The 16,576-nt window shown below is 27.8% G+C and overlaps 1 protein-coding gene across 1 annotated transcript; it reads left to right on the top strand.

The window, feature by feature from the left end:
• The first annotated feature begins 275 nt into the window (after positions 1–275).
• Gr2a (Gustatory receptor 2a) lies at positions 276–15,460 on the top strand. The gene is made up of 5 exons (XM_075300291.1): positions 276–722; positions 7,586–8,255; positions 9,597–9,665; positions 15,031–15,120; positions 15,188–15,460. Exons 1-5 carry the CDS (start codon positions 349–351, stop codon positions 15,254–15,256), a joined length of 1,272 nt encoding a protein of 423 aa, XP_075156406.1. The 5' UTR covers positions 276–348; the 3' UTR covers positions 15,257–15,460.
• Positions 15,461–16,576: the final 1,116 nt, after the last annotated feature.

Below are 16,576 nucleotides of genomic sequence, written 5' to 3'. Positions count from 1 at the left end.
TAATTGGGTGATGCAACATAGCAGACTTGTTGCTCTCATAGAATTTTTCGAGTGTAAATTTTGTGATATTTTGCATATCTCCTCATCATCATCATGGCAATATAACTGCCAATTACTTCTGTCCAATTAAATTATCTGCTATTCTGTTATTGCCCATGACGAGATAAGACCATTTAGATGAGTACACATAGTTGGGTTCTAATTGTATTTAGATTTCCAATACGTGTTGGCCAAATTCGTTTGTTACAATTGGCCAATTGGCAATGTTAGTCATCTAAAAGCCAAGGTGAAAGTAAGAAGACTTTTTCGAGTTTATTTGTTGTTGGAAGAAAAAAAGTCGGCAACAATATGGATATTGTGGAATCGGTAGCCACTCTTCAAATCATCTATCAAATTGGTAGCCTTTCAGCATGGTTGGTGGATCATAAAACTTGGACTCTTAAGAGAAGCCGTTTCCTAGAGGTGTACACTTGCTTTATTCTTGTGGTGTCTACGGCTCTTTTACTTTATGGAATATTTGCCGACGATGCTTTGATCAAAATTAATGCCAACGAAATTGGAGAAACTGTAGATTTTATTCAATTGGTTGGTACCCGCATGGCCCATATTGTTTCAATTGGAGAAGCCTTATTGCGAAAACAGGAACAGAAAAAATTCTACACTGAATTGAAGGAAATTGATGGAATTTTTGAGAGGAGTTTAAATATCGACGTAAACAATGGGTAAGATGGAAGAAGTTGAAAAGTGAAATTATATCGAATATAAAATGTTTACTACCCCAAATAAGAGTACACAGAAAAAAATTAACGAAATTGTAATTCACAAAAATTCTTGTAACCTGGGAAAAAGAGAGAGGGAGAGTTCTGAGTCAAAAGTGCCTAAAAGTGTGCAAAAGAAAAAATATTTTTAAAAATCATAGATTGTTGTGTTGTACAAAATGGTTACGAAAAACGTACCTATTGTACAGATAACTCCCTGGTGACCAGAGAAGTGAAAGTTATTAGGGTCATGTGTGCGATTAAATTTAAGAGTGTAATTATATTTGTAAACGTCATTGCAATCGGGGTGGAACTGGTTGTCGAGTGAAAATTCCCTGAGCGGTTTTTAACACGAAACATTATGTGTTGAAAGGGACGTAAGGTCCCCAAACTTAAACAAATTTTCTTCGCTGATTGTCCGGACATGTCCTCGAAGTTATAGTGCACAGTACTCTGGAAAACATCCCTGATAAAAATATAGACTGTATATAAAGAGCATTTCCTATGAATGGAAAATGTGCAAAAAAGAATGTTCTACGACTAAATGTTGCAAAGACTATAGTAAGGTCCCCAAAATTCAACAAAATCTTTTCGGCGATTGTACAATGCCCCCAAAGTTATGCTGGATAGTACTTTGGCAGTCAGTGGAAAATTCCCAGATACAACTAAAGATAGAGTACATATATTTTTCGTAAGACTGGGAATTGTGTAAAAGAAACTGCTCTAGGTCTAAATGTTGCAAAGACAAAAAAGGAACATAAGGTCCCCAAAATTAAACCAATTCACTACGGTGATTGCACAATATTCTCGAAATTATACAGTCAGCGAAAAAATACCACAATGTCCTCGAAGCTATGTTGGACAATACTTTGGAAGTCAGGAGAAAATTCCCAGATACAATTAAACACAGAATACATAGTTTTTTCGTAAGACTGGGAAATGCGTAAAAGAGACTGCTCTAGGGCTAATTATTGCAAAGACGAAAATGGAATATAAGGTCCCCAAAATTAAACCAATTCTCTTCGGTGATTGCACAATTATATTGGAAATTATATTGGACAGTACAGTCGGTGACAATGTCCTCGAAGCTATTTTGACAGTACTTTGGCAGTCAGGAGAAAATTTCCCGATACAATTTAAGATAGCAATTACGGTCCCCAAAATTAAACCAATTCACTACGGTGATTGCACAATGTTCTCGAAATTATACAGTCAGTGAAAAAATCCCACAATGTCCTCGAAGCTATGTTGGACAGTACTTTGGAAGTCAGGAGAAAATTTCCAGATACAATTAAAGATATCATATATAGATTTTCTCGTAAGACTGGAAAATGGACAAAAGAAAAAGTTCTAAAACTAAATGTTGCAAAGACAATAAAAAAGGAATATAAGGTCCCCAAAATTAAACCAATTCTCTAGGTGATTATACAATATCCTCGAAATTATATTGGACTGTACAGTCAGTGAAAAATTCTCACAATGTCCTCAAAGATATGTTGGACAGTACATTGGCAGTCCGTGTAAAATTCCTAGATACAATTAAAGACAGCATACATATATATTTTAGTATGACTGGGCAAAAGAGAATCCTCTAATAGCCGAATTCACATTAGGCTCGAGATCTACTAAAAGTGAATTTGAAATCCCTTTTTTATAAGGCAAATGACATTTTAAATCTAGATAAAGTGGATTTTGGAAGTGTAATGTCAATGAGGTTAAAGACTACAGCCTGCAAAGATACGCTGCAATGGAACGTACCCAAAATTAAATCAAATCTCTTTGGTGATTGGACATTGTCCTCGAAATTATATTGGAAAGTTCTCTGGCAGCTAAGGGAAAATTCCCAGATATAATTAAAGACAGCATACAAAGAGCTCTTCGCATAACTGGAAAAAAATAATGTTCTAGAACTAAATCTTGCGAAGAAGAAAATGTGTATACTGCATGGAAAGTAAGGTCCCCAAAATTAAACCAAATCTCTTCGGTGATTAAACGATGCACTCGAAGTTATCGCTGTCCTCGAAGTAAAAGCCCAATATTCATGAGGGTTTCGTTGTCGTAATAGCTATAGAGTTCACAGTACCAAAGACTGTACACAGAATTAACACTTCAGCAATCAAATCTATTTCGAATTTTAACAAAAAAAACTTCTAGTAAAGCTAAAATCCTTTAACTCTGTGCAATCGAATCATTGACCTCAGTATATGCAAATATTTCAATCAGCACTTAAGGGTGTCATAGGGACATACTGTGAACTATAAAGCAGATAAGTTTTCGGCAAAAGGTAGGGAACCCTATTGCCTATTTCAGGGGGACAATAATCTATGGATGCAACAGCAAATATTTGGGTGGAATCAAAGGTAACGGGTGATACGGTCAAAATTTGGTCAGCATAAACTTGACGTGTTTCTTTCAATTTTTCATTTAAAAAACCTGAACACCCCTCATTTTGAAGGTGTGTGTGTGTAGAATGTTGCTCCTGTTTTGATTTTGGAATTCACTCTTCAGTTGTCAAAATGCCGTCCAAGCAAGAAGAGCAGCGTATCAAAATTTTGCTCGCGCATCGCGAAAATCCGAGCTACTCGCACGCAAAGCTGGCAAAATCGCTATCGTTTACAACCGTGCATCGAGACAAAAAACGAGCCGGACTATCGACTTACAAGAAGGTAGTGACTCCAAATCGCGATGATAAACAAAATACGACGGCCAAAGCGCGATCCCGGAGGCTGTACACGACTATGCTGACGAAGTTTGACTGCGTGGTAATGGACGACGAAACCTACGTCAAAGCCGACTACAAGCAGCTTCCGGGACAGGAGTTTTATACGGCAAAAGGAAGGGGAAAGGTAGCAGATATTTTCAAGCACATAAAACTGTCAAAGTTCGCAAAGAAATATCTGCTTTGGCAAGCCATCTGTACCAGTGGCTTGAAAAGCAGCATTTTCATAGCTTCCGGGACTGTCAACCAAGAAATTTACGTGAAAGAGTGTTTGACAAAACACGGTTGTTCCGTACAGTTTTGGCCGGATTTGGCATCTTGCCATTACGGTAAAAAGGCCATGCACTGAAAAAACAGTGAACCCTTTTCCATTGCAAAATGAACTAAACTGTAGTAATATTGACCATGATTTAGCCCTTAAGATTTTTTTCAACTTGGATAGTTTATTATTCTCTTAAATTTTAGTTAATCTATAACATTGTATTTTAGTTCATTTTTACAACAGCATAAGATTTATATACCCCTACCAAGTTAAAAAGTCAGTATTATTTTGGTTTACCTGCTTATTTTTTGGGAAACTTGATATTAAAAATTGGTTAACAGTCTCTTTAAAATGTCGATGACTAAACTATTTTTAAATCAATCATTCCACAGTACAGAGAAATGAAATAATTAAAGGAACAACAACCCGTTTTACTGTTATGAAAATTTTCATACATTAAAATTCAACTTTCTTTAAGCAAAAGTATTTTATTATAAAAACTTATGATGAGAGTTCTTAATACAATGTTTTTGTGAATAAAAATTATGACCACGTGGAACAAGAAAGTAGTTTATTTTAACTCGCTATTTGGACATTTTGACTTTTCCTTAGTTTTTTATTCATCGTTAGTATATTCACATATCTTGCTGAAAAAAAATGGAAGGATTAATGAAAATTGTTAAAAATTAACATATAATAAAATATAATTTTTAATCTCTTTAAATTAGCTTGTAACTTACCATATTTGGGGGCATTTTATTAAATGGTGTAAGGAATTCAACTTTTCTTAGATAAACGTACCTCATAAAGTTTGTACCTGAAACAATTAGAGAAATATTGAATTAAGTAATATATTAACTCATAAAACTGTGTTGGTATCGATGTGAAGGACATAATACAATAAATATTCTTGTCAAAAGAAAGCCAAAGTTTTAATATAAAACTTACCAATTCTCTATTAAATTGTACGCTGAGGTTAAAATGTTATCGAAATTCATTTGGGGATACTCTGAAATTAAATATTTATTTTTTACATTAAATAGAAAACATTAAATTGGTTTCCAAAAAATCTAATTAAAGAAATAATATGCAGAAAAAAAATAAATATTCTGGTTAAAAGAATGTTAAAGAAAGCTTACCAATTCATAAAAATGTTTCCAAATTGTTATTCTGAAATTAAATATTTGTTTTTTACAATAAAAACAATAAAAATATTTGATTAATGTAATACTAAAATAAGGTATTAAAAACATGTAATTTTGATAATAAAAAGGTCATAAAAACCACTTCTCTATTAAATTATACGCTGAGGAGGAATATAAAAATATGCCCGAATCCATCTTGGGGTTGCTCTGAAATTAAATATTTTTTTTACAACAAAGAAAAACATTAAACTAGTTTCAAAAAAAAAAAATTATAATAATAATAATTAGCAAATAATGATTTAAATAAAAAATATCCTTTTTAAAAGAAAACCACATTTTAAAAAGAATACTTACCAATTTATGATTAAACTATATGCTGAGGTGTAACAAAAATTTTCCAAAAATATTTGATTAAAGCAATACTGTACTTACTATTTTGACAATAAAAATGTCAGTAAAACGTAAATATTCTAGTGAGAAGAAAGCCAATTTTTAAAAGAAAACTTACCACTTATCTATTAAATTATACGCTGAGGAGAAATATAAAAAATTTCCCGAATCCATCTGGGGTTGCTCTTAACTTAGATATTTTTTTACAACAAAGAAAAACATGACACTTGTTAAAAAAAAAATAATAATAATTAGCAAATAATAATATACAGAAGAATATTATTTTTTAAAAGAAAACCACATTGAAAAAGAACTCTTACCAATTTATCATTAAACTATACGCTGAGGTGTAACAAACAATTTTCCAAATTCATCTGGAGTTACTCTGAAATTGAATATTTATTTTTTACATTGAATAATAAAAATTAAATTAGATAAAACAATTTCAATATACTTTCCATTTCAGCATTTTTTCCTAAATATTGAACATTCTTAATAACTTTTTTCTAAGCTACCGATCATCACTTCGCCAACGTACATCTAATCGCTAAAATATTAATAACTTTCATTTCAAAGTTTTAATAAACAAACACTAATATATGTCTAAAAAAACCAAAATATTCCATACCTTTATATTGCCTTGTTACATACTTGCTAAAAAAAAATGCAACAGCCCACGCCAACGCCAACTATACAACTGAAGCATGCCAAACAAAACCAAGCAAAACCAAAACATTCCTACAACAACAAAAACACATGTGCCTTCATTGAAAACAACACCTCATCCAGACAAATAAACCATTCGCGAATAATAAACACACACAAACCACTGAAAGACAAAAACAACCCCACGCTCAGATATACACAGCATCCCCATCACTCGCTACCATTTCTCATTATTGCATTGCATGCTCTCACTCTCAAAAAATTTTCAAGTAACATCATCTTTACATTAAACATATTCCACTTTGACGAGAAAGATCTCTGTACTATGCATTAGTTCATCGCATCGGTCCACAATTTACTCTAAAAACAATACTCTTAAATGCATATCAGTATAAGAACGATGAAACGTTTAACTTAAAATTAAGAAAAACTTCATGAAATGATATCTACCCATTTTTGACGAAAATGTCTATAAATTTAATTACATGTGAACTAAAAATATTTCATTGGGAAATTTTTTACCAATAATTATTAACTATAGGAATTGTCAGTAAGAAATTGCTATCCACTTTCAAGTTCATTTATCGTAAAAAAATATTTTCTCATACAAAAAAATCTTATGGTAAATTGCACTTATTATTTAGAAAATACTTTACATTGAACAAGTAGTTTTATAGCATGACAAACGAATTTTTAACTACCAGTTAAGAAATTTTTTAAGGAAATTTCCATCGTATTTTGTAGGCCATGAACTAAACGATTGCTACTTAGAATTTGTAAAATTTCCTTTCGAGTAGTTAATTTTCGTTGAAAATACGAAAAATGAACTAAAATTCTGGAAAAATCTTGTAATAAATTATTGTAAAAATCTTCTTAAATTTACGAGACACTTTTTTTTCTGTGTGAAGTGGTACACCGCCAACAACGTGCAGGTGGTTCCCAAGGACAAGAACCCTCCCAACACGCCAGAGCTCCGCCCAATTGAGAAATACTGGGCTATTGTCAAGCGGAACCTAAAGAAGACCAAAAAAACTGCTAAGGACGAGCAGCTGTTCAAGGCAAACTGGCTTTCTGCGGTGAAGAAGGTGGACAAGGTGGCTGTACAAAATCTGATGGCAGATGTCAAGCGTGAGGTCCGGCAATTCGGATTTGGAAAAGCGAAAGCCTAACTGAATATTTTCCCTGAATTTTATACTAATTGAACTTGAAAAAGAAATTTAATTTGATTTTTTAAATAAACGATTTAACCGATTTACACGCGTTTTTCCTTGACAAAATTTTGACCGTATCACCCTTTAGATATTGCAAATGTTTCAACACAATGGAATACTTATTCAGATTGCCAATATGACCATAGAAAAAATGTGCAATTTCGTTATTTATGGAAGTTCATCCCTCCCAGTGAATATAGCCTGCCTATAACCCTAACTCACATCCTTGAATATAATATATATATATATATATATATATATATATATATATATATATATATATATATATATATATATATATATATATATATATATATATATATATATATATATATATATATATATATATATATATATATATATATATATATATATATATATATATACATATAATAAATATAATAAATCGTATTCATTTTTTGTTTTCTTTATAGAAAATTTCGCCGGCTTACTGTTAAACGTGGCTTATTAATCCTCTGTGTTTACGTACTATCTGAAGGTTTCATTTTAGCAGCACACGTTTTGTCCATCGATAAAGAAGATTTCTATACCTATTGGATATTTTATATGATGCCTTTGATGATTTGTGGTCTAAGATATTTTCAAATTTTCACAGCCATACAAATGGTGAAACGACGATTCGATAAATTGATTATGGTATTGGATGAAATAAATCTACAGAAACCCACAACAACTCCTGCTGATGCCATGAAAAATGATTTCTTTTATAAGACTATGGAACCCGTAAAGTCGGTGGCTCATTCAACATTTACCCTCTTGGAATTATCGCTGCAGAAACATCATAAACGTCACAATGTAGAAAATCCTGATATGAAACGTTTGCTAATCATAAGAGATCTATACAATCGATTATTTCATACCACGGAAATATTAAATCGTTATTTTGGTATATCAATGTTGGTTAATTTGGGAAATGATTTCATCTCGATTACTTCGAATTGTTATTGGATTTTTATAAATTTTAAAAATTTCTCATCGACAACCAAGGATTTTTTAAATATAGCTACTAGTGCTATTTGGTCAGTGCCGCATCTCTTGAATGTTTTAATATTGGCCATACTATGTGACAAGACGGTACAAAGTGTAAGTAAAGTATCGATAAGCTAAGCCTATACTGATAGAAAAATTTGCATAATACGAGTATTAATGAAATTTGTCATTAAAATTGAGCCAACGAAAAAATTTCAAAAATACAATAAAAATATTCGTTGTCGTAATGACATTTTTTACCAACGAAAAATTTCATACTATAAATGAATATAGAGTGCTCTGTACTCAATGTCTCACTTTATTAAGAGGCAAATTTGCCACTTTTTTCATGCGATAACTTTTATGTCATTTTTTATGCCAAACCCCCTTTAAATCGTGGATATGATCGGACCCTTCTCATTCGTTGTCGTAATGACATTTTTTACCAACGAAAAATTTCATACTATAAATGAATATTTTCATTTTCCTTAGGAAAATTTTTCGTTGGCTTAATTTAAATGAAATTTTCTTTGTGCGTTTGCCAACTTATTTCAGCGTTTTAAAACGATGATCTTAGAGTGCTCTGCACTCAATGCCTCACTTTATTAAGAGGCAAATTTGCCACTTTTTTCATGCGATGACTTTTATGCCATTTTTATGCCAAACCCCCTTTAAATCGTGGATATGATCGGGCCCTTCTCAAAACCGATACATTTATATTTATATACTAATATAGTGCTCTCAAGTGGAGACGTGTGTCACCTGAAGTATGCTAAGAAAATTCCATAAATCTTGCAAAGACGGAAAATGGTATATACGGTCCCCAAAATTAACCAATTCTCTTAGGTGATTGCACAATGTCCTCAAAGTTATGTTGGACAATACTATGGCAGTCAAGGGAAATTCTCAGATACAATTAAATACATTATACATAGAGCTTTTCGTATGACTGAGAAATGGGCAAAAGAGAATGTTTTAGGACTACATATTGCTAAGAAGAAAAAATATGTACTGCAAGAAATGTAAGGTCCCCAAAATTAAACCAAATGTCATCGGTGATTGTATAATGTCCTCAAAATTGTGGTTTCATACCATAGTGCTTTTAAGCGGAGACATTTGTCTCTTGAAAGTATGCTAAGAAAATTCTCCATATAATGTAAAACTTGTCATTCACTTAAACTAACAATTTCAGGGAATAATTCCTAGTAAAACGAAAATTATTCCTTTAGAATAAATTTGAAGAAAATAGGGTTTTACAATTCTGCAGGAAAAATTGATATAAATTAATGCAATTAGTATTTTTCCTTTACGAAAAAAATGTACCACCTTTTGTGCCACTATTCGTTAGAATGAACTAAATTTTAAGACGAACAGGATTTTTTGTAGAAACATAAACAGTTTTCTCTATTTGTATAATAATTCAAATTTTCTGATATTCTTTATTTATATTTTCAGACCACCAGTATTGCTTTGGGCTTACACCGCATAAATATTGATACAATGAATGATAATCACAATTCAGTGGTAAGTAAATAGACTCTCCGTGGCCACCGAGGTGCAATGGTTAGCATGTCCTGTCGAAGCAGGAATCGTGGATTCGATTCCTGCTTCGACCGAACACCAAAAAGTTTTTCAGCGGTGAATTATCCCACCTCAGTAATGCTGGTGACATTTCTGAGTATTTCAAAGCTTCTCTAAGTGGTTTCACTGCAATGTGGAACGCCGTTCGGACTCGGCTATAAAAAGGATGTCCCTTGGCATTGAGCTTAATATGGAATAGGGCAGCACTCAATGATAAGAGTTCACCACTGTGGTATCACAATGGACTGAATAGTCTAAGTGAGCCTAATACATCGGGCTGCTACATAACCTAAACTAACCTAAGTAGGCTCTCGAATCAACTTAACCCTTCGTTGCTAGACATTGGATAAATGCAATATTAGTTAATTATTATCAAATTAATGTCAAGTGACCGATGGCTAAAATTTAACTTCATCATTTATAAGAAATTGCTAAGAAAATAATACAATAATTTATTGTAAGAAATAAAAAAATAATTCTATTTATATTACTTATACGCACTATGGGGTTGTTCATTCATCCAATAGTGCGTATAAGTAATATTTTCCCCCCTAGCATGCTAAGAAAATTGAAAATTTTTATTAAATGTCGAATATCGTGTATGTATTGAATGCACGGTTGCCACTAGAGAATAACCTACCAAAATTTGTAGAAAATTTTACCAAAAAACTACCAAACAAAAAAATCTTATTTTGAAAATTTATTTTGTCAAAATTTTATTCCTGTGGAAAATTTTGTCAAAATTTTTAATTCTATAGAAAATTTTGTCACAATTTTATTCCTATAGAAAATTTTTTCGAGATTTTATTTTTATAGAAAATTTTGTCACAATTTTATTCCTATCGAAAATTTTGTCAAAATTTCATTTCTATGGAAAATTTTTTAAAATTTTTATTTCTATAGAAAATTTTGCCAAATTTTATTACTATAGAAAATGTTGTCAAAATTTTATATTTATAGAAAATTTTGTAAAAATTTTATTTCTATAGAAAATTTTGTAAAAATTTTATTTCTATAGAAAAATTTGTCAAAAATTTATTTCTATAAAAAAAATTTTCAAAATTTTATTTATATTTATATTTATAGAAAATTTTGTCAAAATTTTATTTCCATAGAAAATTTTGTCAAAATTTTATTTCCATAGAAAATTTTGTCAAAATTTTATTTCCATAGAAAATTTTGTCAAAATTTTATTTCCATAGAAAATTTTGTCAAAATTGTATTTCTTTAGAAACTTTTGTCAAAATTTTATTTCTATAGAAAATTTTGTAAAAATTTTATTTCTATAGAAAATTTTGTAAAACTGTTATTTCTATAGAAAATTTTGTCAAAATATTATTTCTATAGAACATTTTGTTAAAATTTTTTTTCTATAGAAAATTTTGTAAAAATTTTATTTCTATAGAAAAATTTGTCAAAATTTTATTTCTATAAACATTTTTGTCATAATTTTAGTTCTATAGAAAATTTTGTCAAAAATTTATTTCCATAGAAAATTTTGTCAAAATTGTATTTCTTTAGAAACTTTTGTCAAAATTGTATTTCTTTAGAAACTTTTGTCAAAATTTTATTTCCATAGAAAATTTTGTCAAAATATTATTTCTATAGAAAATTTTTTCAAAATTTTATTTCTATAGAAAATAATTTTGTCAAAATTTTATTTCTATAGAAAATTTTGTCAAAATTTTATTTCTATAAAAAATTTTGTCAACATTATATTTCTATAAACATTTTTGCCATAATTTTTGTTGTTTTTGATCTCAGCTTAAAACCATGCATTGACTACAAGTGTAGCTTAACCAACAGAGGAAAAGAATGTTTGTCAAATTTATTTGGGCAAAGCCCTATAGACTGCAAGATGGTTGGATGGATGCACGTTTTGGAAATACCACATTCTTCATCAGCATCCTCTACTTGCAGCAAAACTATCAACCAATTATCAGTACAAATTCAGGCAGTTCACTAAACACAAAAGTGAACCACATTTGAACCTTCCGAAAAATGAGGAATGTGTCTATAGAAAATTTTGTCAAAATTTTATTACTATAGAAAATGTTGTCAAAATTTTATTTTTATATAAAAATTTTTCAAAATTTTATTTCTATAGAAAATTTTGTAAAAATTTTATTTCTATAGAAAATTTTGTCAAAATTTTATTTCTATAAAAAAAATTTGTCAAAATTTTATTTCCATAAAAAAATTTGTCAAAATTTTATTTCTATAAACATTTTTGTCATAATTTTAGTTCTATAGAAAATTTTGTCAACATTTTATTTCTATAGAAAATTTTGTCAAAATTTTATTTCTTTAGAAACTTTTGCCAAAATTTTATTTCTTTAGAAACTTTTGCCAAATTTTCATTTCTATAGAAAATTTTGTAAAAATTTTATTTTATTTATAGAAAATTTTGTCAAAATTTTATTTCGATAAAAAAAATTTGTCAACATTTTATTTCTATAGAAAATTTTATCAAAATTGTATTTCTATAGAAAATTTTGTCAAAATTTTATTCCCATAGAAAATTTTGTCACAATTGTATTTCTTTAGAAACTTTTGTCAAAATTGTATTTCTTTAGAAATTTTGTCAAAATTTTATTTCTATAGAAAATTTTGTAAAAATTTTATTTCTATAGAAAATTTTGTCAAAATTTTATTTCTATAGAAAATTTTGTCAAAATTTTATTTCTATAAAAAATTTTGTTAACATTTTATTTCTATAAACATTTTTGTCATAATTTTATTTCTATAGAAAATTTTGTCATAATTTTATTTCTATTGAAAATTTTGTCAAAATTTTATTTCTATAGAAAATTTTGTCAAAATGTTATTTCTTATTGTTATTTTTGATCTCAGCTTAAAACCATGCATTGACTAAACTACAAGTGTAGCTTAACCAACAGAGGAAAAGAATGTTTGTCAAATTTATTTGGGCAAAGCCCTATGGACTGCAAGATGGTTGGATGGATGCACGTTTCGGAATTACCACATTCCTCATCAGCATCCTCTACTTGCAGCAAAACTATCAACCAATTATCAGTATAAATTCCGGCAGTTCACTAAACACAAAAGTGAACCACATTTGAACCTTCCGAAAAATGAGGAATGTGTCTATAGAAAATTTTGTCAAAATTTTATTACTATAGAAAATGTTGTCAAAATTTTATTTTTATAGAAAATTTTTTCAAAATTTTATTTCTATAGAAAATTTTTTAAAAAATTTATTTCTATAGAAAATTTTGTCAAAATTTTATTTCTATAAAAAAAGTTTGTCAAAATTTTATTTCCATAAAAAAATTTGTCAAAATTTTATTTCTATAAACATTTTTGTCATAATTTTAGTTCTATAGAAAATTTTGTCAAAATTTTATTCCCATAGAAAATTTTGTCACAATTGTATTTCTTTAGAAACTTTTGTCAAAATTGTATTTCTTTAGAAATTTTGTCAATATTTTATTTCTATAGAAAATTTTGTAAAAATTTTATATCTATAGAAAATTTTGTAAAAATTTTATTTCTATAGAAAATTTTGTCAAAATTTTATTTCTATAAAAAATTTTGTCAACATTTTATTTCTATAAACATTTTTGTCATAATTTTATTTCTATAGAAAATTTTGTCATAATTTTATTTCTATTGAAAATTTTGTCAAAATTTTATTTCTATAGAAAATTTTGTCAAAATGTTATTTCTTATTGTTATTTTTGATCTCAGCTTAAAACCATGCATTGACTAAACTACAAGTGTAGCTTAACCAACAGAGGAAAAGAATGTTTGTCAAATTTATTTGGGCAAAGCCCTATAGACTGCAAGATGGTTGGATGGATGCACGTTTCGGAATTACCACATTCCTCATCAGCATCCTCTACTTGCAGCAAAACTATCAACCAATTATCAGTATAAATTCAGGCAGTTCACTAAACACAAAAGTGAACCACATTTGAACCTTCCGAAAAATGGGTTTACACGATAGCCGGCTTATGCCGAAATAAATTCCTTCAAATATATCTCTTTCCTTTGCCACCGTCAAATCATCGATTTGAGTGCAGTTGGCTGGGTTTATTTTGAGCGTGCTTCCTCCTTTTTTCATTCGTTTTGTTTTGTTATTGTTGGTTTCTTTCTTTAATCATTATTTCTAAAGAAACTTTGTCAACATTTTATTTGAATAAAAAAAATTTTCAAAATTTTATTTTTATAGAAAATTTTCGAAAAATTTTATTTCTATAGAAAATTTTGTAAAAATTTTATTTCTATATAAAATTTTGTCAAAACTTTATTTCTATAAAAATTTTGTCAACATTTTATTTCTATAAAAAAATTTTATAAACATTTTTGTCATAATTTTAGTTCTATAGACAATTTTGTCAAAATTTTATTTCTATAGAAATTTTTGTCATAATTTTATTTCTATAGAAAATTTTGTCAAAATTTTATTCCAATAGAAAATTTTGTCAAAATTTTATTCCAATAGAAAATTTTGTCAAAAATTTTATTTCTATAGAAAATTTTGTCAAAATATATCTATAGAAAATTTTGTTAAAATTTTATTTCTATAGAAAATTTTGTCAAAATTTTTATTTCTATAGAAAATTTTCTATAAAAAAATTTTGTTAAAATTTTATTTCTATAGACCATTTTGTCTAAATTTTATTTCTATAGAAAATATTGTCAAAATTTTATTTCTATAGAAAATTTTGTCAAAATTTTATTTCTATAGAAAATTTTGTCGAAATTTTATTTCAATTAAAAATTGTATCGAAATTTTATTTCTATAGAAAATTTTGCCAAAATTGTGTTCCTATGGAAAATTTTGTCAAAATTTTATTTCTATAGACATTTTTGTCATAATTTTTGTTTCTTGGTGTTTTATTAGATCTTTTTCTTTTTAATAAATGTCAATAGTTTTATTAAGCTTGAGATCTTAGTTTCCTTTATTTATATTTAATCCATCATTCCAAATATTTCGCAATTATCATTGAATTACTTCATAATTTCGTCATAATTTCGATTTCTATACAAAATTTTGTAAAAATTTTATTTCTATAGAAAATTTTGTCGAAATTTTATTTCTATAGAAAATTTTGTCATAATTTTATTTTTATAGAAAATTTTTGAAGTACCTCTTATTATTTTGCAAAATCTACCAAAACATCAAGAATTCTACCAATCTACCAAACAGTAAAAAATCTACATTTTTGGTAGAATTCTACCAACTATGGCAACAATTAAATCCGAAGCATTAATTTAAAGAAATTTTATTGTAACTGAAAACACAATTGTTATTATGATACAATCATATCATCATTTGCAGATACAACAATTCTCTTTACAATTGCTACACCAGAAAATGGGTATTACTGCTGCAGGATTCTTTAACATAGATTGCAGTCTATTATATACGGTAAGCTAGAGAGTTAGCATATTTAATGAAATTAAAAAAAAAAAAATAAAAAAATATTAATTTACAGATTGTTGGAGCCACAACCACATATTTAATTATACTCATACAATTTCATATGAATGAGCAGGATACTTAAATTATGTGAGATATTAAAAGAAGTTTTGCGGAGGGGAGGAGGGATATGGCAGAAAACAGCGAATATAAAAAACGAATATTCAAAAACTAAGAGAGGATATGATATTCCAAGACTGAAATCGAAAAAATGGCTAGTCTTTCTTCTAAGGTTATTATCCATGGTTGTCGTGCATAAAGGAACAAAGTGCTAAGAAGGGAAAATGAAAGAGATATTGTACCTCATATATATTTAATTTATATTATAAAATTGTATATATGATATAGTGTTGTAATATTGTATATTATTTTTAATACTTATTGAGCTATAAGTTTATATAAAAATAATAATCTAAAATTATTACATCTTTTACACACACATGTATGTTTGTCACAAACGAAAGACATGCTTATCGCAAATTATTATTAAAACTACATTTATCACATGTTTTTATAAAAATTGATTGTATTGCAAATAAAAGTATGCGGAAGCACTAAATGAATATTTTCTATTTTCTATAGATTATTTTATTTCTATAGAAATTTTTTTTAAAATTGTATTTCTATAGGAAATTTTTTCAAAATTGTATTTAAATAAAAAACTTTGTCAAAAATTTATTTCTATAGAAAATTTTATCAAAATTTTATTTTATAGAAAATTTTGTCAAAATTTTACTTCTAAAGAAAATTTTGTCAAACATTTATTTCTATAAAAAAAAATTGTCAAAATTGTATTTCTATAGAAAATTTTGTCAAAATTATCTTTCCATAGAAAAATTTGTCAAAATTTTATTTCTGTAGAAAATTTTTCAAAAATTGTATTTCTATAGAAAATTTTGTCAAAATTTTATTTCTATAAAAAAATTTTGTCAAAATTATCTTTTTATAGAAAAATTTGTCAAAATTTTATTTCTGTAGAAAATTTTCCAAAAATTTTATTTCTATAGAAAAATTTCTCAAAATTTTATTTCTATAGAAAATTTTGTCAAAATTTTATTTCGAGATAAAATTTTGTCAAGATTTTATTTCTATAGAAAATTTTGACAAGATTTTATTTCTATAACAAATTTTGTCAATATATTATTTCTATAGAACATTTTGTTAAGATTTATTTCTACAACAAATTTTGTCAATATATTGTTTCTATAGAAAATTTTTGCAAAATTTTATTTCTATAAGAAATTTAAGTTCTATAGAAAACTTTGCCAAATTTTAGTTCTATAGAAAATTTGTCAAAATTTTATTTCTGTAGAAAATTTTCCAAAAATTTTATTTCTATAGAAAATTTTCTCAAAATTTTATTTCTATAGAAAATTTTGTCAAAATTTTATTTCTATAGGAAATT

The sequence above is a fragment of the Haematobia irritans genome, chromosome 3 (genome assembly GCF_050003625.1).
Source record: "Haematobia irritans isolate KBUSLIRL chromosome 3, ASM5000362v1, whole genome shotgun sequence".
In the NCBI taxonomy this organism is placed as follows: domain Eukaryota; kingdom Metazoa; phylum Arthropoda; class Insecta; order Diptera; family Muscidae; genus Haematobia; species Haematobia irritans.
This window is presented reverse-complemented; position numbering and strand designations above follow the sequence as displayed.